This window comes from Muscardinus avellanarius (assembly GCF_963383645.1).
Source record: "Muscardinus avellanarius genome assembly, chromosome: 21".
NCBI classification, from domain to species: Eukaryota; Metazoa; Chordata; class Mammalia; order Rodentia; family Gliridae; genus Muscardinus; species Muscardinus avellanarius.
The window spans coordinates 2896908-2923753 of record NC_137807.1 but is presented as its reverse complement, the minus strand read 5'-3'; the positions used below and the strand labels follow the sequence as shown (position 1 = coordinate 2923753).

At 58.5% G+C, this 26846-nt stretch overlaps 1 protein-coding gene across 3 annotated transcripts in view; it reads left to right on the top strand.

Annotated features, from left to right (window-relative positions):
* Positions 1-26846, top strand: part of NCOR2 (nuclear receptor corepressor 2) — a gene marked incomplete at both ends in the record, with an annotated part of 118931 nt that overhangs the window by 24233 nt on the left and 67852 nt on the right. For 2 of the 3 annotated variants that reach the window (XM_080717516.1, XM_080717515.1), the window contains 6 exons: positions 3202-3254; positions 12125-12191; positions 16972-17144; positions 18145-18235; positions 21648-21826; positions 24806-24860. In XM_080717516.1, coding sequence (XP_080573642.1) covers positions 3202-3254; positions 12125-12191; positions 16972-17144; positions 18145-18235; positions 21648-21826; positions 24806-24860 — 618 coding nt within the window. Of the gene's footprint in view, positions 1-3201; positions 3255-12124; positions 12192-16971; positions 17145-18141; positions 18236-21647; positions 21827-24805; positions 24861-26846 lie in introns of all 3 variants that reach the window. The other variant, XM_080717514.1, reaches the window with a different exon arrangement.

Below are 26846 nucleotides of genomic sequence, written 5' to 3'. Positions count from 1 at the left end.
GTGCCATGCCGGGCCCGGTGGTGCTGGGGCTGTGGTCGCTGGGAGCCCTGTTCCCGGGATCCCTCCCATCCACGGCTGCCGCCCCGTCCTCACGGCCCCTCCCTGCGCCGCCTTCTGCCGTGTCCTGGGAGGGTGGCGCCGCCGGGTCATCGCCAGGGCCTGGCTCTCCTCCCTGCCTGTGGGGGCCGATGGCAGTGGGCGGTGGTGGGACAGGCGGTGGCCACTGCGACCTCTCTGCTCTTAAAGCATCTGCTTCCTTCCTGCCTGGTGCTATTTTAAGCACTTGGCGTCACCGGAGAGTTGCGGTCTGGGCAGACGACACTTCACCTTTACCAGCTCAGCCCCCTGGGATGGCTGGCTCCTCCCAGGCACCCCAAAGCTGGCAGGAGGCCAGGCTTGCAGGCCCCACCTCCCGTGTCCCCACCGCCCTCCTCTTTATTTTTTTTTTCTTTTTTTTTCTTTCAGTACTGGGGATGGAACCCAGGGGCATTCAACCTCTGAGCTACACCCCAGCCCTATTGTTTTGTCTTTATTTTGAAACAAGGTCTCACTGAGTTGCAAAGGGCCTCACTAAGTAGCTGAGGCTGTCCGCAAACCACTGACCTCCTGTCTCAGCCTCCCAAGTACTGGGATTACAAGTGTGCACCACCATGCCCAACTCTGTTCTCCTTCCTTCCTTCCTTCCTTCCTTTCTTTCTTTCTTTCTTTCTTTCTTTCTTTCTTTCTTTCTTTCTTTTTTTCTTTTTTTCCCCCTGCAGTATTAGGGATATAACCCAGGAGCATTCTACCTCCAAGGTATACTCCCAGCCCTATTTTTATTCCTTTTTTTTTTGGTGGTACTGGGGCTCCTGGAAACCCTTCTACCTCTGGGCTACACTCCCAGACCTATGTTTATATTTTTATTTGGAAACAGGGTCTCTTAAGCCAGCGGAACCGACGCGATCCTCCTGTCTCCGCCTCCCAAGCACGGGGATTACAAGTGTGCACCACCACGCCCAGCCTTTTATTATTTATTTTGAAATAAGGTCTCCCTGAATTGCAAAGGTACTCATTAATCGGTAGCGGAGTCTGCCCGAGAACCGCGATCCTCCTGTCTCAGCCTCCCAAATGCTGGGATGACAAGCGTGCGCCACCATGCCTGGCTCTGTTCTTTGTTAATTAGTATGAGTCCCACTTCTGCCGGGCCCCGGCCCTTGTGGGCTCGCCTTCTTCGCAGCTCTCCGCAGGGTTGTCTCACCCCCTCCGCAGGGAAGTTCTGCAGTGAGTCTGACCACAGGCTGCTGCCCGGTTCCAGTTTCCCTTCCTGTTCAGTTGCCTGGTCTGGGGCTGAGCAGAACACCGGGGAGGTGGCCTGACGCACGTGGGCAGACGTGATCTGTGCAGCCTCGGGGCGACCTCAGTGTCCCAGGAAGGTGGCCCCGGGCTCCCCGAGTGCAGGCTGGCTCACGTGGCCGAGGACACGCGAGGCTGTCCATGACACCCAGGGCTCAGGGCTGTGTGGCTCCTCCGCAGAGCCCGTGACACAGGCCTGTGTCCCTACGGGGATCCTTGGCATGGGTTAAGTGTCCAGGGGAAAGTTCAGCACGTTCTGTAGGGAGAGGTTCCGGGCAGAGCCTCAGGTGCCCGTCCCCTGCCCCAGGCTCCAGGCCCCGGGACGCTAGGTGCCCTTTGTCCGCCTCCCCTGTTCAGATCCCAGCCCCACCTGGTTGCCTTGGTCATCCGTGGCCGCCTGGGGGGTTCCTGCTGTGTGTGTGTGTGAGAGAGACAGACAGATGGAGATTCACAAGGGGTGATAGAAGCCAACATAGAGAATGCAGGTAGAGGGCACGCAGACCCTCCAGGGCCAGAATCGAGGTTGTAGTTCACCTGTGGGCAAATGTTTTGCCTCTTCAGGACTCAGTTTCTCCACCTGTAAAGGGGGGTGAAGATTGCATCAGCGAGCTACTGCTGTGTAACAAAGCGGCCCCGTGATCAGTGCCTCCCCCCCACCAGAACCCAGCTGAACATTTCTGCTGACCTGGGCTCCTGTCACCTCTGGGGGCAGTGTGGGCTGGCGGGCCAGGCTGCTTGGCTCGTGCCTTGTGTCCATTGGGCACACGAGGCTCATGCTGTGAGTGGTCAGGAGGCACTAGAGCAGACTGCCATCTCTTCTCGCTCCTGCCCCACCCCGTTTGCTCCTGTCCCCTTGGCCTCAGCGGGGCGGGGGACACAGGGAGGTACAGAAAGCCCTCCCTGCTCACCGTGGCCGTACCCGGTGACAATGCAGTGATGCTGGACATCCTCACGCTGGGCTCAGAGCTTGGCCTTACTTGACCTCCATCACGACCCTGTGAGCAGAACCCCATTTTGCAGACGAGGAAAACTGAGGCCCATGTGGATTAAGTAGCCCAACTAGAAAGTAGCAGAACCGGGATTTGAACCTAGGATTTGCCCTTGGCCCTGATCATGGTCCAAGCCCCGCCGGCCCCGCCTGCTGCCCGGCAGCACACCCCGAGTCTCTGTCCCAGGGCTGCTTGAGCGTTTTTCTGCTCCCCATCCCCGTGGTGTAAAGCGCCCCGCTGTCCCTCCCTCTCCTATGGTGCACAAGCATGCTGGGAAGTCGCAGCTATCAGGAGGGCTGCTGTGTGCCCCCAAACCCCCGCGTTAATCTCCTGGAGCACAGTTCCAGGCCCTTCTGGGGCGTCTGCTGGAGCCGACGGGCCCAGCCCATCCATCCCCGGCCGCCTGCCCAGGCTCCTTGGAGCACATGCCCGGCCCCGGCTTCTCTGGGCGTCCCTCCAGGCCAGGGGGATGGAGGCGGGGAGATACTCCCGGTTTCCATGGTGACCAAGAACCCAAGCAGTTTCCCCATGGTCTGTGGCTGTGGCTGACCAGGGCTCCTCAGGGACCCTCGTGGCTTTCCTGGGGCGCCCTAGGCCGGGCCCCCTCCCGCCTGCACCGCAAATGCCCCACAGAGCAGCTGCAAGGGCTTCGAGGGGGTGGGGTGGGGCACAGTTCCCACGCTAGGCCCCAAGAAGCCTGTTACAGCCTGTTCCCGGCCAGGCCCCGTGCCGGGTCTCCTTGTCCCCAATCATGCCTGCCAGTGGCCCACCGCTCACTCCGGGATGGCTCCTGGTGCCAGCAGGGCCTCGGGCTCTGGCCGCAGGCGCCGGGCTCCACGGTGGGCCTGGCGGCACTCACCTTTTCTCTCTTCCTCTACAGCCACTGTACAACCAGCCCTCGGACACCCGGCAGTATCATGAGAACATCAAAATGTGAGTGTCCGGCGGCCTGGGCTCACAGCCAGCACCGGGGCCTGGGAGAGGGCCGGGGTGGGGTTCAGGCAACAGTTCTGGGCCAGGTAGGGCCTGGTGGGGGGCTGGGAGCTTTGGGAAACTGAGTTTGGGGTGCAGAGGGCAGGGTGGCCGCCAGCTCACAGGCCCGGGAGACAGAGGTGGGGGGGTTCAGCCACCTCCCTTCCCTTGTGACCGACCAGCCCTCCTTGGCACAGCCAACGGTGCCAGTCCCGGGGCTTTGGAGGTGGCTGGGGTCCTCTTCCCTGGGCAGGAAGAGCACCAGCGCCGTGCCCATGGTTGGGGATGGCGGGCACCAGGCTTTTGAACAGTGGCTTCATTGGGGGGTGCCAGGCGTTGGCCGTGGGGCTGGGCTTTGCTAAGGATGCTTTAACGGGAGCAGAGCCTCTGGGGCTGCGCAGGGGATGTCTGTCTGTCTGTCTCTCATCCAGGGACCTAAAAGGTAAATGGGGCCGCAGGAGGAGCACGTGTCGGTGCGTGTGGCGGGTTGGGGGCTCTGGAGCCAGGCTCCTCTGGACCACAGCTGTTGAGGGCGAGGGCGCCGTCGGCCTGGTCTGCAGCCTGGGGATTGAAGTGTGGTGTGCGTGCGCGGGGCTGAGCCGTCTCTGGAGGCACGCGAACCTCCCCAGCTCTTAGCCCCTGTGTCGCCACCAGGCCGGCGGGGGCTGCAGTCGGGTGGGCCCCCCAGGTGGCACGGGGTGCCCGCTCACAAGGTCCTGCCTCACGGCCCGAGTCGGTGCTGCAAGGGCCAGCCCAAGCCTTCCTGCCTGGGCGGCCTGGTCACAGCTGGCTCAGGGACAAGGGGCGGCCCCCCACCATCAGGCTGCACGGGGATCATTGATTCACTGATTCATTCATTCTACTCTGCGCCAAGCCCTGCCCTGGCTTTGGGGGTCTCCGCACGGACAAAACAACAGCCTGTGGCTTCCTCCCCCTTTCTTATCTAGCAACACAGAGACGATAAATAAACAAGAAAATATCAGCTGACGTAAAGGAGGGGCTCATTTGACTACCTTTGGCCTTTATGCATTGATTAACCGAGTTCATTGTATTTTATTACTATTGTTGTTTTTGTTATTTTTATTTACTTTTGTAATCCCAGGGATGGAACCTGGGGCCTCGTGCGTGCCAGGCAGGTTCTACCATTGAGCCATATCCCTCCCCAGCCTCTTTTTTCCTGTTGGCATCAATTTTGATAGCGGTAATCATAAAACCGCAGGAACATTTGCCTAGCTTTTATCACTTAACTGTAAGGATGGCTTTGCTCACTGGCCAGCGTGGCCGAGGACTGTCAATGATGACAGGTAATAAATACAGCCGGCCATCGCAACACTCACCAGGCTGAGACAGGAGGAGTGCAGGTTCGAGGCCACCCTCAGCCAGTAGTGAGACTCTCATCAACCTAGTGAGACCTTGTTTCAAAATTTAAAAAAGGGTTAGAGGTGGAGCTCAGAGGTAGAATGTCCCTGGGTTCCATCCTCAGTACCACATAAAATGCAAATACATTAATTAATCAGGGCCGGGGTATAGCACAGAGTTAGAATACCCCCGAGTTCAATCCCTAGCACAAAAACAAAAGCTGGGCGTGGTGGCGCACACTTGTAATCCCAGCATTTGGGAGGCTGAAACAGGAGGATCATGGTTCATGGACAGCCTCAGTTACTTGTGAGGCCCTCCGCAACTCAGTGAGACCCTGTTTCAAAATAAAGAACAAAAAATAGGGCAGGGGGTGTAGCTCAGAGGTAGAATGCCCTTGGGTTCCGTCCCCAGATCTGCACCCCCCCAAAAAAAAAAACCCAAACAAAACCAAAAACAAACCAGAGTCCAAGCCAAAGAGGAATACCGCGTCGGTACAGATTATCTCTGTTTAAGTAGAATCGGCTGATGAGCGCGTTGACTCGCGACTCCGGCTGGGTGGACTCCTGTCCCGAGTCACAAATGAGCGTCTCTGCTGGTAACACAGAGATGAGAGAGATTTCTCACACCGGGGCCAGGTTCCTGCTCACAAAAGACCCCTGAAATGAACGATTAACCAATGTATCCTTGAAACATTAGTTTTTTTTTTTTTCCTATTTTCCACTGAAATCGGCATTGCCGTTTTTAATTCCTGTGTGGTCCTTGTTAAACCAGTGTTGTTATTTACATTGAGAATTCTGAAGCCAGGTGTTGTGGGCCCGCTTGTTATCCCAGTACATGGGAGGCCGAGACAGGAGGATGGCGGTTCTCAGACAGCCTCAGCTACTTAGTGAGGCCCTCCGCAACTCAGTGCGATCCCGTTTCAAAATAAAGAATGAAAAATAGGGCTGGGGGTGCAGTTTGGCAGTAAACTGCCCCTGGGTTCAATCCAATAAACAAATAAATAGGGCTGGGGGTGTAAGTTGGAGGTAGAATACCCCAGGGTTCAATTCCTAGTACTGCAAATAAAAAATAAATAATAAATAAATAGGGCTGGGAGTGTAGCTTAGAGGTAGAATGCTCCTGGGTTCAATCCCGAGTACTGCAACAAACAAACAAATCAGATAGCCGCATGTGGTGCGCACGCTTGTAATCCCTGCACTTGGGAGGCAGAGACAGGAGGCTCGCGCAGGTTCGAAGCCAGCTGCGGGCACTGGCTTAAGAGACCTTGCTTCCAGATTAAAAAAAAAAATGGGTCTGGGAGTGTAGCCCGGAGGTAGAAGGGTTTCCAGGAACCCCAGTACCAGCACCACCAAAATAAATAAATAAGTAAATCAGATAAAATAAAAATAAAACAGACTCGGGGTATAGTTTGGAGGTAGAATGCTCCTGGGTTCAATCCCCAGCACCAAAGTAATGATGATAATTATAATAATAATAGTAGTAGTAACAGTAATAGCAATGAACCGTGTCTGTGGGTGTAGCTCAGAGGTAGAATGCCCCTGGGTTCCACCCCCACTCCCAGAGAGAGAGATTGATTGATAAGGAAGCCGGCCACCTTGGAGTCCCGAGCTGCGGGGAGTCGCCGAGGGTCCGAGGGTCCGGGCGTCTGTCTGTCTGTCGCGGCAGGGCTTTCTGAGCAGGGAACACAGTGCAGGGCCTGCTCAGGGCCACCTGGGGGCCTGACCGTGTCCCTGGAGCCCCAGGAGCCCAGGACAGTGGGCCCGGGCTGGGAGGGGTAGGCTCGGTGCCTTCTGGGACATTATTCACGTACAAGAGGACAGAGGACAGAGCTCGTTCAGAGGACAGCTCGCGCTCGTAGCACAGCCGCGGAGATGCGCTGCCGACCCGCCGTCTAGCTGAGTGTCGCCTCAAAGAAGCCTGTGTCCCCGAGCTGCTGCCCCCAGCGCCGCCCGCCCCTGTCCCTGGCACGTGCAGCCGCCCCGCCCCCGGGGGCTCCCACACAGATGGGGCTGCGCTCTTGGGGGATGGGCAGGCGGGGTCCCTGCTGGGCAGCGGCCTTCCCAGCTCTGCAGAGAGCTCAGGACTCTCCTGGCTCCTCCACGCTGGGAGGAGGCTTCAGTGCCGCCTAGAGGGGCCTTGAGTTCTTAAGACTCAAGAGAGGAGGGGGCGTCGCTGGGGACAGCGGAGTGTAGCCATGCAGGTAGGTCGCGGGCCCGTCCCTGGAGGTATGCAACCCGCCAGCGCAGTGGTCGGTCACCTTGGCTTGGTGTGACCTGAAATTCTGCAGAGCTCAGAAGCCGCAGGCTGGATCTCACACCCGACGCGTGGCCCCAGCATGCTGGCCTTCAGGGACCGTGGGGTGCATGGTGGGGCGGGGAGAGGCCCCTCCAGGCGCCAAGCTCTGCCCTGCCGCTGTGTCCTGCAGCGTGTAACCGACTCCCGGGCTCAGGCTCCCCATCTGCTAGACAGGTGCAACCCAGTCCAAGCCCCGCACTCTGTTTTTTATTCTTTTTCTTTTTTCCCCCAGGTCTGGGGATAGAACGAGGGGCATTCTACCTCCGAGCCACACCCCCAGCCCTATTTTTTATTCTTTATTTTATTTTCCTAGGTCTGGGGATGGAACCCAGGGGCATTCTGCCTCTGAGATACACCCCTTGCGCTATTTTTTATTCTTTATTTTGATACAGGGTAAAAATAGCCGAGGCTGTCTGGAAACCACGATCCTCCTATCTCAGCCTCCCAAATGCTGGGATTACAAGCGTGCGCCACCACACCCAGCTTTTAATTTTTATTATTTATTTATTTATTTATTTATTTATTTATTTATTTATTTTGGTGGTACTGGGGTTCCTGGAATCCCTTCTACCTCCGGGCTACACTCCCAGACCTATTTTTACATAGAAACAGGGTCTCCTAAGCCAGCGCGCGGCTGGCTTCGAACCTGCGCGATCCTCCTGTCTCTGCCTCCCAAGCGCAGGGATTACAAGCGTGCGCCACCACACCCGGCTTAAATTTTATTTTGAAACAGGGTCTCGCTAGATTGCCGAGATTCTCGCTTCTTGCCGAGGCTGGCCCCAAACCTGCGATCCTTCTGTCTCAGCCTCCCGAGTCCTGAGGTTGCGAGCGTGCCCCACCATGCCCGGCTCGGCTCTTCTCACTCTGTATCTGCAGAGCTAGAGAGCGTCCCTTCCGATCCATCCATGTGACAAGTGTTCGAGTTACTTCTGTGTGCCAGGCACTGTCCTGGGCTCTGGGGAGACAGCGGTCGCTCAGGCCCGACTCTTGAGTGCTGGAGACAGATGTGACAGCGGCGGCATGGCAGGAAGGGAGGAGGCTCCCAGCTGCGCGCCCCCCCTTCCCCTCCGGCCTCCCCCTCTGTCCTCACCTTGCGCTGGAGGTAGGAGGTCATCCCTCCCCGGGGGATGGGGTGTGCCAGTTACTTTAATTCCCCGTGTCTGCGTGCTGGGGCACAGAGTTAAAGTTAATTTCACGCTTGACTTCTGCTGCTCAGCGCTGTCTGGGTGTGAGGAAGTCACCTGTCCTTCCTCCGCCACCTGCCACGGCTCCCGGGCGCCCGCTGCGGGATCCAGGGGCCTCTCGGAGCTGGAGACGCCGGGGCCATCCCGAGGGAGGGCAGCGTACAGCCTAATCTTTTTTTTTTTCCCCCCAAGTACTTAGAATGGGACCCAGGGGCATTGTACCTCTGAGCTACACCCCCCAGCCCTGATTTTTATTCTTTATTTTGAAACTGGGTCTTACTGAGTTGCAGGGTACCTCACTAAGTAGCTAAGGCTGGCCGCAAACCGTGATCCTCCTGTCTCAGCCTCCCAAATGCTGGGATGACAAACATGGGCCACCACGCCCAGCTGGCTTTGTCTTCACAGGACCGGTGGGGCAGTTCCCAGCCGAGTGCCCAGTTTCGGGGAGGCAACTGAGCTCCTGAGGGCCCAGGACGGGCATGGTGGCCATCAGCCTGGGACATCCCCTGGTCCCCTGGTTCCCCGGGCCTGCGGTCCCGTCCCTTCCCTTCCCTTCCCCGTGTCCTGACCTTTCTTGTTGGTAGGACAGCCTCCTGCGCCAGGCACGCAGCACTGGGACCCACTGGTGACCCGAGTCACCGGGACCCACCCAACTCCTCCCAGGGAGCCCAGGGCTGCCCCAATCTCACCATTGCGCCACAGCTTCCAGGGGACCCAGCGGTCTCCCCGCCTCGCCCCGCCTGCCCATCCTCTGCGCAAACCCGCCTTCCTCCAGGACCCGCCTGGCGGCCTGGCTCTTCGGAGTCTGAGGGCTGCCGGGTCCCTCTCGGGGTCCGCACACTGTCCTGTGGCGCCCACAGTGCGCCCTGGCGTCGAGCAAGCCCACGCTTGCTGGCGGTTTACGCTTCCTCTGCGCCCCTTGTCGTCCTCCCCCCTGAACACTTCACGCTGCGCAGAGCTGAGACTCGTACCTATTTTTGTGGGACAGACGGGCCGCGCAGGATTCAGCTCTGCAGCCCGTTGTTTCTGTACGCGTTGCCACAGCACCGCCGGGGCCCAAACAAACGTGTTCCAGAAAGTGTTGGACCAGGGGACGCCCGAGCCAGGAGGGGGTTACAAGCCACAAGGCCCCCACCAGGGCCGGAGGACTCCTGAGCCAAGAGGCTGGGAGCGGTGGGGACTGTGGCAAAGAGCGCGCTGGACCCCAGAGAGCAGCCAGGCCTCGGGTCCCCAGCCCGCGGCCACGAAGAGTCAGCAAGTGGCCCGAGATTTGCGCAGAAGCTTCATGTTTAGCCTTTAGCACCACAGCACCTGGAATTTGATGCTGACAATGGGCTTAGCCTTTTGGAAAGCCCGTCAGGCTCCCGGGCAGCTTTGGTGGTGGGCCACGTCCATTTGCAGGTGTAACAGGGTCTGGTCCAGATGTGGCATCTGTGTGTAGGTAGAGGTCTCCAGGCGCCAGGCCTTGGGTCAGCCCTGGAGAGCAGGCTAACTTAGCAGGGCCCTGTCTCGAAGTAAAATTTAAGCCGGGCGTGGTGACACACGCCTGTGATCCCAGTACTTGGGAGGCTGAGACAGGAGGATCACAGGTTTGAGGACAGTCTCAGCAAGGAGTGAGAAGCAGGTGTTTTCTTGAGATGAAACCAGGGCTGGGGGTTGGAAGAAGACCCGAGAGAGGGGCTCCGCCAGCATGCCCCCTCGTACTGTGCCCAGCAGTGTAATGACACCCATCAGCCCAGTGAGACCTTGTTTTAAGACAATAAAATAGAAAGGGGTGGGGACTGCCGGGCGTGGTGGCGCACGCTTGTAATCCCTGTGCTTGGGAGGCGGAGACAGGAGGTTCGTGCAGGTTCGAAGCCAGCCGCGCTGGCTTAGGAGACCCTGTTTCCATATAAAAATAGGAAAATAGGTCTGGGAGTGTAGCCAGGAGGTAGAAGGGTTTCCAGGAACCCCAGTACCACCAAAAAATAAAAAATAAAAATAAAAAAAATAGGGCAGGGGTTTTAGCTTCAGATTGAATGTCCCTGGGTTTCATCCCCAGTACTGCAAAAAAAAAAAAAAAAAAAAAAAAAGGTTGGGGGCATAGCTTGGAGTAGAATGGGTCCAATCAGGAGACCCCCACGCCCAGCCAGCTTGCCTGGGGGTTGGAGGACAGTGGAGCGCTTCTCGGAAGGGAAGAGCAGCCAGGAGCCTGTGTGCGGCGTGCAGCCCTGGGGAGGCCTCCAGCCACGGGCTTCCCGCGTCTCCTTAGCCCTCTCCAGGAGCCGAGACTGGGTGTGCACCTGCCTGGCCACCATGCCGCTGCCGTTGAGCGCCGCCTCCTTCCCTCCCGCGCCCCAGTGCTGGCCGCTGGAACCCTGGAGGAAGCCTCGAGTCGCTCCCCGCTTATTTATTTATGGCGTCGTTTATTTATATCTGTGTGGGCTCGTGGGGTTTATTTTGTCCTTTAGGTCGCGGTCGAGGTCTAGTGATGTTTATTTTGTTGTTCAGAACGTCCCAGCTCCGGTGTTGGGTCCTGACTCTTTCGCTTTTTTTCCCCCTTTCTGGCAATTTATTATTTATTATTATTATTACTTTGGTCCTGGGAGATTGAACCCAGAGGCATTCTACCTCTGAGCTATATCTCTAAACCTTTTTTATGTATATATGTGCTTTTACTTTATTTATGTATTTTGAATTTATGTGTATTCGTCTATTTATTTTTATGTGTGTGTGTGGTACTGGGGATTGAACCCAGGGGCATTTTACCTCCGAGCTACACCCCCAGCCCTATTTTCTAATCTTTATTATTTATTTATTTATTTATTTATTTATTTATTTATTTTTGTGGTACTGGGGATGGAACCCAGGGCCATTCTACCTCTGAGCCACACCCCCAGCCCTATTTTTAATTCTTTATTTGGAAACAGGGTCTCAGTAAGTTTCAGAGGGCCTCACTAAGTAGCTGAGAGCCTCACTAAGTAGCTGAGGCTGGCTGCAAACCCGTGATCCTCCTGTCTCAGCCTCCCAAGTACTGGGATGACAAGCGTGCGCCACCACACCCAGGCTTAGTTTATTTATTCATTTATTTATTATTTATTTATTTTGTGTGTGGTACTGGGGTTCCTGGAAGCCCATCTACCTCTGGGCTACACTCCCAGACCTATTTTATATTTTTATTTGGAAACAGGGTCCCTTAAGCCAGCGCGGCTGGCTTCGAACCTGCGCGATCCTCCTGTCTCCACCTCCCAAGCGCGGGAATTACAAGCGTGCGCCACCACGCCCGGCTAGTTTATTTTTTGAAACAGGGTCTCACTCGTTTGCTGAGGGCCTCACAACTCCAGTTGCTGAGGCTGACCTGGATCCTGCGATCCTCCTGTCATACCGGGATCACGGCTGTACGCCAGCACCTCCGTCTCTGGTGAACCCCATAATCTCTCTGGGTTCATCGTGTCCTGTCTCGGCCTCTCCCAGTCGGCCTCTCCTCCAGGAAACCCTGGCTCCTTCCACTCGAGGACCGTGACAGAGAGCGAGGCCTCCGTGCTGCGGCCTGTGGCCGCCGGGGCCCCCTTGTCTCGTTCTGTCTTTTGTGGTACTAGGGATTGAAGCCAGGGGCCCCCACCTCTGCGCTGTACCCCTCGCTCCCTCTCCACGTCTCCCATCCTCGGCCTCCCTTCTGGGATCTGGGCCTGGGCCTCCATTTCTCCTCAGCTCTCTGCCTCTCTCCGTAGACCTCCTCTGTCTGCGCCACCTTCCTCGGGCAGCGCCCACCTCCCGGGCCTAAGACCACGGACGTCTCTGTGGCCAGCTGGCCGTGGCAGGTCCCGCGTGCGTGCGTCGGGGAGGAGAGGATGTCTGAGCCCCTCTGCCGCGGCCCCGGCGGCCCCCGCTCACTCCCCGGGCCTTGCTCCCCGCCAGGACCAAGCACGTCAAACTCGCGGTCCTGCTCAGCCCCGGGCGCCGGGGCGACCTGGGCACCATGCCGCTGACCTGTCCCTCTCTCCCGCCGTGCAGAAACCAGGCGATGCGGAAGAAACTCATCTTGTACTTCAAGCGCAGGAACCACGCCCGGAAGCAATGGGTAAGCGGCCCCTCCGCGCCGGCCACTCGGCCTCGAGGTCCCGAGCCCGGCCCGTCAGCCTCGCAGGTGTCGCCGGGCTGAGACGGGGAGGCCGAGACAGGAGGATCTCAGGTTTGAGGCCAGCCTCGGCCACTGAGGTCTGGAGGGGCCGGGGCTCCGCGCCCCCCTTCCCAGCCCTGAAGGGAGAGGGCCCGGCGTGGCCACGAGGGTGGGTTGTGACGCCCTCGTCAAAGATGGACGTGGCTTTGCAGGCTTAGGGAGAGATGGGTGGGAAACTGGGGCGCTCCTGAGAAATGAGGCTCAGAAAGGAGGCGTCCACGCTCAGGAAAACGAGGGCGTCCGTCGAGAAGAACTCCGCTCCCCTGGGCGGCGGCCGCGCCGCGTTCACAGATGGCGCGCACCCACGCTGCTGCTGCTGCGTGCTCCGGAGAGAGGCTGGGTCAGGGTGGCCATGCGCGTCACCCCGGAGGCCACCAGGCCTGAGAGATGGAGGCGGTCCAGCCGTTCGCGTTCTCTCAGCTGCCGAAAGGGTCGGCCGCGATGGGCTTAAACAGGGCAGGGTCTGTGTAGCTGGTGGTGTGGACTTCAGCAGGGCCCCATCAGGCTGCATCTGCATTCTGCCGGGTTTTCCAGCTGAGTGTGTTAGAATGTCGACATTCTGGCGGCCTGGCGGCGCCTGGATTTCTGTAGGTGGGGATCTTTTCCAGCTGGGGAGCTCCGGCCTTCCTCAGACTGTCTTAGGAAATGTCTGTGTGGACCAGTCGAGGCCCTGAGTCCGTCTGAACCAGTGGCCCATGCCCGGCACCTGGGCTCCACGATGGGTTTGGGCCAGGGCGGATGTGATCGAGGCTCCCAAGCCCCAGGGATGGCGGCTGGGCTCTCGGGTAGGAGGGAGGCCCAGGCAGGTCTGACTCAGGTCTCTGTGGGTGAGAACTGGGTGTCAGGAGGTGGAAGGGGCTCCCCTGAGCGGCACCCCAACCTTCCTGGCTGTTAACAAGGAGCCTGGGATGTCACCCCTGCTGCCTAGGGCGTGCCCTGCGCACGCAGCTCGGTGGTATACAGCAGGTGACAGCTGAGTGCTGCTTGGGCTGAAATGGCAGCACGGGTGGACAGCCTGAGGGCGTTAGCGGATCAGAGGCCTGCCGGGGCAATCATTGGGCGCCTGCTGTGTGCAAGGCTCCCTGTGGTTAAGACGCAGGGACACAGAGAAGTTAGCCGGTTTGCCCCAGCCACACAGCTGGGAGTAGGCGGAGGCTAGATCGGAGCCCCTGCGGCCTGGCTCCCCGGGAGGCAGCTCCTGCCCTGGGGTTTGGGGCCGAGGATGGGATTCCAGATGAGGAACTCAGAAGAGGAAGGCGTCAGAAAAGGGCATGAAGAAAAGCGCGGTGTACGTGCCGGCCGGGCGGAGGCCGGGCGAGCAGCCACTTGGGTGACTGAATGGGACGAGCTGTTTGAAGGTGCGGGCGGCCCCGTTAGCACCCAAGTCCCGGGCGAGGTTTCCCCGGACCCTGGCCCTGGAGCTCACGGCACGTAGATTTTTACTCCACAAAATCCACAAAGCCCTGGATTTGTTCTTGATAAAGAAGTCAGTCTCCCCGGGGTGCTGGGGCTCCCCTGAAATCTCAGTACTTGGAGGATGAGGCAGGAGGATTGCAGGTTTGAGGCCAGCCTCAGCAACTTAGTAATGTCTCTCAGCAATCTTGTGAGACACTGTTTTTTCAAAACAAAACATAAAATAAGGGCTGAGTGTGTTCAATCCCCAGTTACCCTGCCCCCCAAAAAAGTATGCAGTCTTTATGAATTCTGCAAACACAACAGGTTAGCTCTGTGGCCCACCCAGCCCGTGCCCTGGGTCTGGCCCTTGTTCTCGCCATGTGCAACGGGACGTGTGTGTGTGTGTGTGTGTGTGTGTGTGTGTGTGTGTCTGCTGGGCTGCGAGAAGGGAGTCACTGAGGGCCCGACCCCCAGGGAAGTCCCACCCCTTCGCCAGGGGACAGACGCCCTGTACCACACAGAGGTTGCTAACAGCTGGCCCAGTCCCCGGCCTGGCCCATCCAGGTGCCCCCCATCTCTGTTGGGTCCGCCAGGCCTTGGCAGGGGCCCAGGGACTGAAGCGGAGGCAGGTTTGAGTTCTCAGAAAGCGTGCAGTGCTGAGACAGGAGGATGGCGCAGGTTCGAAGCCAGCCTCAGCTGCTTAGTGAGGCTCTCAGCAACTTAGTGAGACCCTGTTTCCAAATAAAGCATAAAAGTAGGTCTGGGCGAGGCGTAGTGCTTGTAATCCCAGCATTCGGGAGGCTGAGACAGGAGGATCGCGGTTCCTGGCCAGCCTCAGCTACTTAGGAGGCCCTCTGCAACTCAGTGAGATCCGGTTTCAAAATAAAGAATAAAAAATAGGGCAGGGGGTGTAGCCTGTAGGTTGAATGTCCCTGTGTTCCACCCCCAGACCTATAAATAAATAATTATAACGTTATTTAATGAAAAAGAAGTAGGTCTGGGAGTGTAGCCTGGAGGTAGAAAGCCCCTGGCTTCCATCCCTAGTACCACCAAAAAAAAAAAGAGAGAAAGAAAAGCAAGCTTGTTCATCATGAGCGCTGAGCAGCGACAGGAAACTGGGCTAGAGAGAGAGAGAGGCCCTCGGGATGGGGGCTTTGCAGGGATTCGGGGGCTTTGCAGGGATTCGGGGGCTTCGGCTGCTAAGCCGAGCTCAGAAGCGGCGCGCGCTCACTTGCCCGTTCAAGCCCCAGGATTCAGAGACCTGGCGGCTGCGGCCGGAGCCAGCCTGCCCCTGTGCCATCGGCCCGGGTGCCTGGCCATCCCCCTGCCCCTGAAAGCGGAGGCTTTCCCGGCCTCTGCATCCTGCCTGGCTCCCTGGGAGGCCGCGTGCAGCCCTGGAGGCTGCTGACTTCACGGACTCCGAGGCTGGACTCCGAGGCTGTGCCTCAGGAACCCGTGCACACGGGGCAGCTCAGCTCCCGGCTGCGTGTGGGGGTCTGCCTTCCGGCCAGCCAGAGGCTTCGCCCTTGGGAGCCTGGAGCAGCTGATGTGCGGTTGGGCTTCCATGTCCCAGGCGGATTTTTTTTGGGGGGGGGGGCTGGTGCCCAGGGTCGGGGAGCATGGCTGGTGTCCCCTGGACATCTTCTGGGTGCCCCTGGCTGCCTCACAGCCGTGCAGGATCCTCTGCTGGTTTCCTGGAGAGCCCTCTGTCCCTGCGTGACGCGTTGGGACCTCCTGGCAGGGTTTTCGTGGCCGACTGGTCCCCGTCCCCAGCTGGCCGCCCTGTCAGTGGGCCTGGCTCTGGGTCTCCAAAGGGTTCGGGGGTGGCTGCCCCCGGCTCTGCAGTCCTGACTGCCATCCTGATCCCCTCAGGACCTCTGTGCGGTGGGGTCAGTAGGAGACGGGCGCACTGGCCGGGCCAAGGACAGAGAGGGGCATTCTGATCTCCTGGCCCTGGGGTGTGTCCCTGAGACAATGTCCTGGCCACTTGCCGCCGCTGGCATTGGGAAGCTGGGGTTTCCCGTGTGGCCAGGCTCCCGCCTTGGGGTGCAGAGGCCAGGGAGCTGCACGCGGGGCTGCTTGGAGGTGTTTTCTCAGAGGACACACAGCAGCCCGCCCTGCGGTCAGGCCTGGGGAGGGACTTCCTCATGCTGAAGGGAGGCAGGACCTTTGCTGTGGGGGCTGGGAGCGCGGCTGCGGCTATGGCCAGGAGCAAGGGACAGCCCAGAAAGCAGCGCCCTCCCCCCCAGTGCCTCTCCCTCCCCCACCGATGCCTGAGGCCACACTGTCATAGACTTTCTGCCATGCCAGGGGTTAAGCCCAGGGGCGTCCTACCTTTGAGCTATACCTCCAGCCCACTTTCTTTTTTTAATTAATTAATTTAGTGTTACTGGGGGTGGAACCCAGGGGCTTTTCTACCTCCGGGCTACACTCCCAGACCTATTTTATTCTTTATTTGGAAACAGGGTCTCACTAAGTTGCTGAGAGCCTCACTCAGTAGCTGAGGCTGGCTTCGAACCCGTGCGATCCTCCTGTCTCAGCCTCCCAAGCGCGGGGATTACAAGCGTGCGCCACCGCGCCCGGCTCAGTTTTTAATTTTGAAACAGGGTCTCACTAGGGTGATGAGAATCTCACTACTTGCTGAGGCTGACCTCGAACCGGTGATCCTCCTGTCTCAGCCTCCCGAGTACAGGGATGACAGGTATGCACCACAGAGTCCGACTCACGCTCCGTTTCTCTCTCTCTACCTTTTTTTTTTTTTTTTTTTTTTGTGGTGCTGGGGATAGAACCCAGGGGCATTCTACCTCCAAGCTACACCCCCAGCCTGATTTTTTTATTCTTTATTTTGAAACAGGGTCTCACTCAGTTGCAGAGGGCCTCACTAAGTGAGGCTGTCTGCGAACGAAGGTCCTCCTGTCTCGGCTTCCCGAATGCCGGGGTTACAAGCGTGCGCACCGCGCCCGGCTCATGTGTGGTTTCTGAGCCCTGGCTATGTGGCCTGGGGAGGAGTGAATTTGAATTTCCCTTGTATTTTTAGGACTTAAGTGTTGTAGTGGTGTGTGACAGGTGGTTTTCAGATTGAATGAGGCTTCCCGAGAGGGTGCCGAGCCTGGGCGGGAAGGCGGTGGCCACATCCCGCTGGGGAAGCGTGGCTTTCCGTAGGGCTGTGCGTCCGTCTGTCCTCCGGCCAGCCGTGAGTGTGCCTGCGAGCGTGCGTGCGTGCGTGCGTGCCGGGGCAGGGTGGCTGTGGGTGCCGGCCGCCCCTCAGCGCCCGCCCTGCCCCTAGGAGCAAAAGTTCTGCCAGCGCTATGACCAGCTCATGGAAGCCTGGGAGAAGAAGGTGGAGCGGATCGAGAACAACCCCCGGCGGCGGGCCAAGGAGAGCAAGGTGCGGGAGTACTACGAGAAGCAGTTCCCCGAGATACGCAAGCAGCGGGAGCTGCAGGAGCGCATGCAGAGGTGAGCCGGGCCTGCGGGGCGGGGGCTGCAGGGGCCCTGCGGGGGGTGGGTGTCTGGGGCTGCAGGGGCCCTGCGGGGGGTGGGTGTCTGGGGCTGCAGGGGCCCTGGGGGGGGCTGCAGGAGCCCTGCCTGGGGGGTCTGGGGCTGCAGGGGTGGGGGTGGGGGCTGCAGGGGCCCATGCAGGGGGGGGCGGGGGCTGCAGGGGCCCTGCCAGGGGAGGCTGGGGCTGCAGGGGCCCATGCTGGGGCTGCATGGGCCCCTGCAGGGAGGGCTGGGGCTGCAGGGTCCCTGCGGGGGTGGCAGGGCTGCAGGGGCCCATGCAGGTCCAGCCCAGGCCGCTTGCAGGGTCTCAAGCTGGCGGCTCCATCAAGCCTTCGAGCTGCTGGCCTAGTACTGATTTGGGCAGAAGTACCTTTGGGGTTGAGTACTCCCAGTGTGCCTGGAGCCTGCGCCTGCCGCGGCGGCACCTGTGCGGCGCCTGCACAGCCCCCGAAGCAGCCAAGCTTGAGGTCTGGGTGTAGGGTGAGAGACCTGGCTTGGAGGCCCGGGTCCGGTGGCCGTGAGGGTCGGTCCTAGGCTGGTCCTCGGCTGGTGCGCGGCCATGGGTCCTTAGTCAAAATACAAGAGCTTTCTGCTTGCTCGGCACAGCTCACGCCTCACTGAAGGCTCCCTGTCCTGACCACAGGGGGGGAAACTGAGGCACCGGGATCAGCCGTTTGCCCCAGGATCGGAGAGATGGCGCTGGGACTTGCGCCCAGACCCCGGTCCCTGTGGTTTTCAGGGTGGCCCGGGGGGCATGCAGGGGCCCCGGGTCTGGGGAGTAGTGTTTCTGGGTGGGGCAGGGCTCTGGTCCTCCCCCACCCTGGCCCTGTGACCCCTCCCCACCTCTCCAGCCTTACTTTGGGGGGCGATGCGGGCTCTGGTCTGCACCCAGATGTCGCCCGTCATCCTGGCACCGGGCACAGGCCGGTCCTGACTGTGTCCCTTGGGTCCCCAGCAGGGTGGGCCAGCGCGGCAGTGGCCTGTCCATGTCCGCCGCCCGCAGTGAGCACGAGGTCTCTGAGATCATCGATGGCCTCTCCGAGCAGGAGGTGAGTCCGCAGCCCTGGACCCGCCCCAGCCCCACTTCCTGTGTGCTGTCACAGCGGGGAAGACCCCGGCATTAGACCCTACAAGAACCAGGCCACAGTACTGGGGACCCACCCACAGCCTGACCCTCCCAGAAGTAGCTAGGCTGACCCCCCCAAGGCAGGAAGCCAGAGGACACGCCCCCCAACTCTGGCCCCGCCCCCTGGGCCTCTAGTGCTTCCGATTGGCTGAGCCCAGCTGGGTGGGAGGGTGTGAGATATGGGTTCAGGCCCAGAGCTGAAGCAGATGAGGTTGCCTCAGGGTCCCCAGCCCACCGCGCTCTCTAACTGGGACCTCCTCACAGGGGCTCAACACTCGTGCCTGACCTCTTTCTCCCCAAACTGGACACCTAAGGGCCAGCTTGGGTGACACCAGCTCTGGCCCGCGGTGTCAGGGCGTAAGAAGAGGCAACGGATGGCCGATTCAGGGCCAGCCTCAGCTACTTAAGGAGGCTCTCTGCAACTGTTTCAAGACAGTTTCAAGATAAAGAATAAACTGTGTGGTGGCGCTGCTTTTTATTGTGTGTGTGGTACTGGGGATGGAAACCCTTCTACCTCTGGGCTACACTCCCAGACCTATTTTATATTTTTATTTAGAAACAGGATCGCTTAAGCCTGTGAGGCTGGCTTCGAACCTGTGCGATCCTTCTGTCTCCGCCTCCCAAGAGTGGGGATTACAAGGGTGGCGCTGCTTTTAATCCCAGTACTTGGGAGGCAGAGATTTAGCTAGGCCCTCTCCAACTGTTTCAAAATAGTTTTAAGATGAAGAATAAACTGGGCTGGGCACAAGCTTGTAATCCCAGTACCTGGGAGGCTGAGACAGGAGGACCCCAGGTTCCCAGCCAGCCTCAGCTACTTAGGCCCTCTGCAACATAGTGAGATACTGTTTAAAAATAAATAAATAAAATAGGGCTGGGGATATGACTCAGAGGTAGAATAACCCTGGGTTCCATCTCCAGTAACACACACACACACACACACACACACACACACACACACACACAGATAAAGAATTAAACTTTTATTTTATAGCTCCCTTTATTTTGTAAAGAACCTGTTTCAAGATGAAGAATAAAAAAATAGGGCTGGGGATGTAGCTTAAAGGTAGAAGGCGCCTGGGTTTAATTCCTAGTACTGAAAAAAAAAAAAAAAAACTTCCATATTAACACCTGCATGGTATATTTTTCCCAAACTATATCTAGTAGGGCACGGAGGTACATGCCTTCAATCCCAGCAACTCGGGAGGCTGAGGCAGGAGGATTGCAAGTTTGAGGTCACATGAAAGGGCTGGAATTGTAGCTTGGCGGCAGAGGGCCCTGGGTTCAGTCCCCAATACCGCAAAACCCCAAACCCTGCAGCGTCCACGCGCAGGCTGCAGAAACCCGTCCCCGCAGCCTCGGCCTCAGCTGCTGGAGCCCATGGCTGCGTGTGCTTGGCTCTGTGTCCCTCCGACGCTGTGGCTTTGTGGACCCCCTGCAGGGGCGTGGACACGGTGTCCTTTCCTTTGGCGGCAGGAGGAAGGGGTCCCCGTCCCGGGCATCCTGAGCTGCCACAGAGGCTGCGTGCTGTTTGGGCCAGTCTCTTCCCACGCTCCCAGCCCCGGGAGCTAGAGGGTCCATGGAGACCCAAGCCCCCCGGCTCTCAGAGCAGAGGTGTGAGTGTTCAAAGTTTCCCAGGGCGGACCGGAAGGCGGCCCTAGGAGGGCAGAGGGTGCTCGGCCATGACCACACCAGGCCTCTGTCAACCTTGCATCCGGTGGCCCGGGAAGGGCGGGGCCACGGTGGCCACTGCTCCTTGCTTGGGGCTGGGGTCTTGGAACTCCATGGACCCCTCTGGCTCCCCGGTTTGCTCCTTGGCCGGGAGCAGGGAGCGCGCAGCAGTGAGGCTGGCCGGCTTAATGTAGCTGGCGTTGGCTGTGCTGAGCCCTGCCTCAATCCAAGATGGCTAATGAACCACCAGTCACTGGCTGGCCAGGGAGACAGGGAAACGAGCCCACCCAGTGGCAGCCCGACTCGCGTCTCAGCCCGGGTGACACATCAGAGGGGCCGCCTGGCTTCCTGCCCGGTGCCTGCTGGGCCCCAGGGCGTGTTTGAAGGAGCTGGTACAGGGCTGGGCGGGCAGGAAATGATGTACAGCCTCCCAGGGCTCTCTGGCCGCCCCTTCTGGGCGCCCCAGGCAGCTGGAGCCCGGGCCCACCGCCTGGCTGAACGTGGCCTGCGCCATCTCTGAAGCTCCGAGGCCCAGCCGGGCCAAGCGTCTGGCCTGCAGCACTGACGGCGCTCACCCTGCCAAGGGGAAGAGCCCCTGCTCCCTCCCGGAGAACAGGAGAACACTACTGCTGCCCTCTGCATGGAAATTACAGCCTCACCCTCCATAAACCTGTCCGGCTGCCTTTAAAACCCACCCCCCCCCAACACGAGCTGTTAACTGTGTGTGTCAGGGGCACTGGGATTGAACCCAGGAGCATTCTACCTCTGAGCTACATGCCCCAGCCTTATTTTATATTTTATTTTGAAATACGGTTATGCTAAGTTGTTGAGGCTGGCCTCAGACCCACGAGTCTCTTGTCTCAGCCTCCCAAGTACTAGGATGACAGGCGTGGATACCACCACGCCTGACAGTATTTTTTAACTCCCCATTCTTTTTATTTTTTTTATTTTTTTATTTTTTTTATTTTTTGGGTAGTGGTACTGGGGATCGAACCCAAGGGCTATACTCCCAGCTATATACATATATTTGTGTGTGGGGGGGTACTGGGGATTGAACCCAGGGGCATACTTCCTTCAAGCTATACCTCCAGCCCTATTTTATTTATATTTTTGAATTATTTATTACTATTATTATTATTATTATTATTATTATTTTGTGGTACTGGGAGTAGAACTACCTCCGAGCTACAACCCCTGCCCTATTTATTTATTCTTTATTTTGAAACAGGGTCTCACTGAGTTGCAGAGGGCCTCGCTAAGTAGCTGAGGCTTGTTTTTGATTGAACCACGATCCTCCTGTCTCAGCCTCCCAAATGCTGGGATTACAAGCGTGCGCCACCACGCCCAGCTCTTAGCCTCTTTATTTTCTTTTTCTTTTTTTTTTGTGATACTGGGGATGGAACCCAGGGTGCATTCTACCTCCAAGGTATACCTCTAGCCCTATTTTTTAATCCTTATTTCATAACAGGGCCTCGCAGCGCCTCTCCCAGTCTCTGAGGCTGGCTGTGAACCTGCGATCCTCCTGTCTCAGCCTCCCAAGTCCTGGGATGACAAGCGTGGCCACCGGGCCGGCCACCTCTCTGGAGCTTCCGCACCCTCCGCCTCTCACCAGGCCGGCGCCGGCCCTCCACGCTCTCTGACCCGGCCTGTGCCTCTTCCCCTCCCAGAACCTGGAGAAGCAGATGCGGCAGCTGGCCGTGATCCCGCCCATGCTGTACGACGCCGACCAGCAGCGCATCCGGTTCATCAACATGAACGGGCTCATGGACGACCCCATGAAGGTGTACCGCGACCGCCAGGTCATGAACGTGTGGAGCGAGCAGGAGAAGGACACCTTCCGCGAGAAGTGAGCCCCGTCTGCCCGCCCTGGCCCAGGGACGCCGCGACTGGCCACAGGGGCGTAGGCCTCGCCCTGCCCCTCCTCTCCCTGCCGGGAGAGCCCCCCTGGTCCGCCTCCCTGGGCCGGAAGATGTGTGACTCGGTCTCTGCGTTCCTCCTCCTGTGACTTTTTTTTGGGGGGGGGGCTGGATCTCTCCTTTTTTTATTTTTTATTTTTTGCAGTACTGGGGATGGAACCCAGGGGCATTCTACCTCCGAGCCGCACCCTCAGCTCTATTTTTTTATTCTTTATTTGGAAACAGGGTCCCTCTGAGTTGCAGAGGCCCTCACTAAGTGGCCGAGGCTGTCCTCGGACCCGTGATCCACCCGTCTCAGCCTCCCAAATGCTGGGATTAAAAGTGTGCGCCACCATGCCCGGCTTTTTCATTTCTTATTTGGAAACAGGGTCTCACTAGGTTGATGAGAGCCTCACTACTTGCTGAGGATGTTCTTGAACCTGAGATCCTCCTGTCTCAGCCTCCCAAGTACTAGGATGACAAGTGTGTGCCACCACGCACGACTCTTCCTCTTTTTTGGGGGTACTAAACCTGGAATCCAGAAGCATTCTACACCCTATCCTATTTTTTTTGTTGTTTTGTTTTGGTGATACTGGAGTCCCTGGAAACCCTTCTACCTCCGGGCTACACTCCCAGACCTATTTTATACTTTTTATTTGGAAACGGTGTCTCTTAAACCAGCACGGCTAGCTTCGAACCTGTGCGGTCCTCCGGTCTCCACCTCCCAAGCACGGGGACTACAAGCGTGCGCCACCATGCCCAGCGAGACCCGGTTTCAAAATAAAGAATAAAAAATAGGGCTGGGGGTGTCGCCTGGAGGTCGAACGCCCCTGGGCTCCATCCATCCCCGGTACCTCAATTAAAAAAATAAAAGTCCTCGCTCAGTATCCATGGATTTCAGATTCCCCACAGATACCCAAATCCAAAGACGCTCCCGTGCCTTATATAAAATGGCAAGGATTTGCAGATGACGTACGTGCATCCTCCGGGATTGTTGAGGAATCTTTAGGGGACTTACTCCTTTTCACATTCTTATTTATGGATTAATAATGACAAGTTGTGCGGAGCACTTTGGGCCTGAAGTTGCATGTGGGAAGGCTTCCTAAGGGCGCATGCCTGGAATTCCAGTCCTTGGGAGGCTGAGACAAGAGGGTCATAGGTTCAAGGCCAGTCTTAACAAGTAGTTGAGACTCAGCAACCTAGCAAGACCCTGTTTCATTAAAAAAAAAAATAGGGCCAGGTGTGGCGGCGCATGCTTGTAATCCCAGCATTCAAGGGGCGGAGACCAGAGGATCACGGTTCACCTCAGCTACTTAGCGAGGCCCTTTGCAACTCAGCGGGACCCTGTGTCAAAAATAAAAAGACTGAAAAATAGGGCTGGGGGTGGAGCTACAATGCTACTGGGTTCCATCCTCGGACCCCCCCCCCCCAAAAAAAAAAGGCTGGGGGTGGAGCTCAGAGGCAGAATGCCCGCGTTCAATCCTCAGTTCCAGACACCCAGAAGAAGCTGGTTGGGACCCACAGCTCTGAATGTAGCGCCTCTCACGGCCCCTGTGATGGGTCGACCTTGGCAGGGTGGCCTGGGAGCTTTTCTCCAGTGTGGTTCCTGGATTCCTGGGCTCCTCTCTGCCTGGGGAGCCGGAGCCAGGAATGGGAGGGGGGGAGTTGCTGAGGCCGGGGCTCTGCCAGCACTGGCCTCGGAGGGGCGGGGCCTGGGGTCACGCCGCCACCTGTGCTTCCTCTGGGAAGAGAGGAGGCCCTTCCGGATTCTCCAGTGTCTGGCTGGGAGCAGGGTGAGGCTGCTGGCCTCCTGCCTGGCCACCTGGAGGCAGAGGGGCCGGCCCAGGGCCCCTCCCTGGCTGGCTGCCGCCTCTTCTCCCCACGGAGGGCCTGGGGCGGGTGCAGGTTGCGGGGCCTGGGGGGAGGGCTGGGGCCTCACCCAGCAGCATCCCCGGGTCCCCATTCGGCCATGGCCCAGATCCCCACCCCCACCGGCCCCCTGGCCCTTGGCCCTGACATTTCAGCTGGCCGAACGCTTTCCCAGTAATTCCTTGGGCTTTGCAGTAAGCCAGAGGCAGCGTGCCAGCCCTCCCAGCCAGCGCCTGGAGTTGTTGCCGCAGCCTCCTTGGCGGGCCGGCCTCCCCTGGCCTCCACGAGGGTGCCCTGAGCCTCCACTCTGCGCCTGGGTGTGTGCGCGTGAGCGTGTGCGTGCGCGCGCGCGTGTGCGTCTTTTCTCTGTCTATCTTTCTCTTTTCTTTCTCAGTCTCTCTCTCACTGTCTCTCCCTCATTGTCTCTCCCTCATCTCTTTCTTTCTCTCTCTCTTTCTCTTCTCTCTGTCTCTGTGTCTTTCTCTTCTCTCTTGTCTCTCTCCTCTCTCTCTCTCTCTCTCTCCCTCTCTCTGTCTGTCTCCCTTCTCTCTCTCTCTCTCTTCTCTCTGTCTCTGTGTCTCTCTCTTGTCTCTCTCCTCTCTCTCTCTCTCTCTTTCTCTTCTCTCTGTCTCCGTGTGTCTCTCCCCTCTCTCCCTCTCTCTGTCCCTCTTTCTCCTCTCCTCTCTCTCTCCCCCCTCTGAGGCCCTGCTGCCTGGCTGGCCCGTGACCTGGTCCTGGCGTGGGCCGGGTGAGGCTGTTTGAGCGGGGAACCCACCAAGGAGCTCCATGTCATGTCCTTGTTTTTCCTGGAAGCTGCCTCCAGCAGGACAAACAAACATATTTTCAAAGGCGCTGCAGCGGGGTGACTCACTGGGAGGACCGTCCTCTGCCCCGGGACCCCACCCGCCCGGCCCTTCCCACACCCCCTGGCTTAATTGCCGGGAGCGGGCGGTGCCCGCCGAGCCGGGCGGCCGGAATGGCAAGCGCCCTGGTGGTCACGGGCCTCCGGGCAGGGACGTCCCCCCGGGCCCGGCCTCACGCCTGCCCCTCTGTCCCCACAGATTCATGCAGCACCCCAAGAACTTTGGCCTGATCGCCTCGTTTCTGGAGAGGAAGGTGAGTGTTACCATTCGCCCACGGCTGCGGTGGCCTGTACCCGGCCGGCATTCACTTACCCGGCCAGTGTCTGGACCTGCCGGGATGGAGGACGCCCCTCCCTGCCTGGGAGCCTCTGCCACCCGGCCCTGGCCCTTGCCCCGGCCCCAGCCCAGCCCTGGCCATGCTCTCCTCCTTGGGAGAAGTCTTGCAGGCCCCGCCCAGCCCGGAGGGGGAGGAGCATTAGAATCAGGGCGCCCCGGGAGAGCTGCACAGAAAGGCAGCAGCCCGCCTGAGCGCCGGCAGCCCACAGAAGGGGAATCAGGCCCTGCGGGGTGGTGCACGCTTGCCTTCCTGGTACTTGGTAGGCTGAGACAGGAGGATCGCAGGTTCAAAGCCAGCTTTGGCAACTTATAGAAGGTCTCAGAAACCTAGTGAGATCCTGTTTCCAAATAAATAAAATGGGGCTGGGGGCGTGGCTTGAAGGTGGAATGCCTCTGGGTTCAATGCCCAGTACAAAAATAAAAAATAAAAAACCAAGTGGCATCAAGCTGTGGGGGGGCGCACACCTGTAATCCCAGTACTTGGGAGGTTGAGACTGGAGGATTGCAGGTTCAAGGTCAGCCTCAGCAATGTAAAGAGACCTTATTTAAAATAAAAAATAAAATAAAAGGCTAGGGGTGTAGCTCAGAGGTAGAATGGCCCTGGGTCCAACCCCCAGTACCACAAAACACAAGAAGAGATGTCAAGTTTCTTGGTAAACTGGGGACCGGTCTAGAAGGATTGCCATGTTCAGTGTCTCCAGTTAAGGCTGTGTGGACAGCGGGCGCAGCTCTAAGGGGAGAGTGGGGTGTCCTTTCTGGGACACTGGACACTGTAATCTTTCCCGTGCTCCAATGCCAGGCCAGGCCCATGGCCTGTACATATCCGTTCGCTTTCTTTCTTTTTTTTTTTTGGTGGTACTGGGGTTCTTGGAAGTCCTTCTACCTCCGGGATACACTCCCACGGGCTACACTTCCAGACCTATTTTTTTTTTTAACTTTTCTATGTGGAAACAGGATCTCTTAAGCCAGCACGGCTGGCTCCGAACCAGCGTGATCCTCCTGTCTCCACCTCCCAAGCGCGGGAATTACAAACATGCGCCACCACACCCGGCTCCATTTGCTTTGAATAAATCTTTATGTGAGGCTGAGACAGGAGGATCGCAGGTTCACGGCCTGCCTCAGCTACTTAGTGAGGCCCTAAGCAACTTAGTGAGACCCTGTTTCAAAAGAAAGAATAAAAAATAGGGCTGGGAATGTAGCTTGGAGGTAGAATGGCCCTGAGTTCCACCCCTAGTACCTCCCCACACACAGAAGAAGCCTTCAGAGATCGTTGATGGCCTTAATCCTGCAGTGTCCCCCAAACCAGAGTGTGGGGTGGCTGTTCTCAGCCATGGCTTCTGTTCGCAATAAGGGTTCATAGGGCGCCCCAGAAGCCACCTAGCTCCCCCTTAGCACACCGAGGAGGATGGTGGGGCACCCGGAGCATCTTTGGGGTACAGCAGACCACCCGTGGGGTTCCACTTTGGGAGAGGCTGGTTTTTTGTGTGTGTGGGGTGTCCACGCACCCTGGCTCTGCGCACGCTGCTCCAGAGGCCTCGGCCCTCTGGCAGGGGAGGGAAGCCGGGCGCTGGGCGCAGAAGCCAGGCGGTTATGCTAAAGGCAGACGGTCCTTCCCGACATCGCCCTGGATGGGCCGATCGCCATACAAGGAGGGAGATGGGCCAGCCTGGGAAGCAGCTCTCTGTGCCCGAAAAACCAGTGTGGCGAACCCGGCCCTATAAATAGCCTGCCTCCCGGTTCGTGGGCGCCCGGCCAGGGCGTGGGGGAGCAGGGCGCCTCGGGACCTGGGCGGCCGGACCCAGGGCTCCAGGGGCACACTTGATGAGAGCTTCCAGGGGGTCCGGGCAGGAGGTGCCCACCGAGAAAGCAGAGGCGGTGGGACCATCAGCCTGGTTGCATCAGC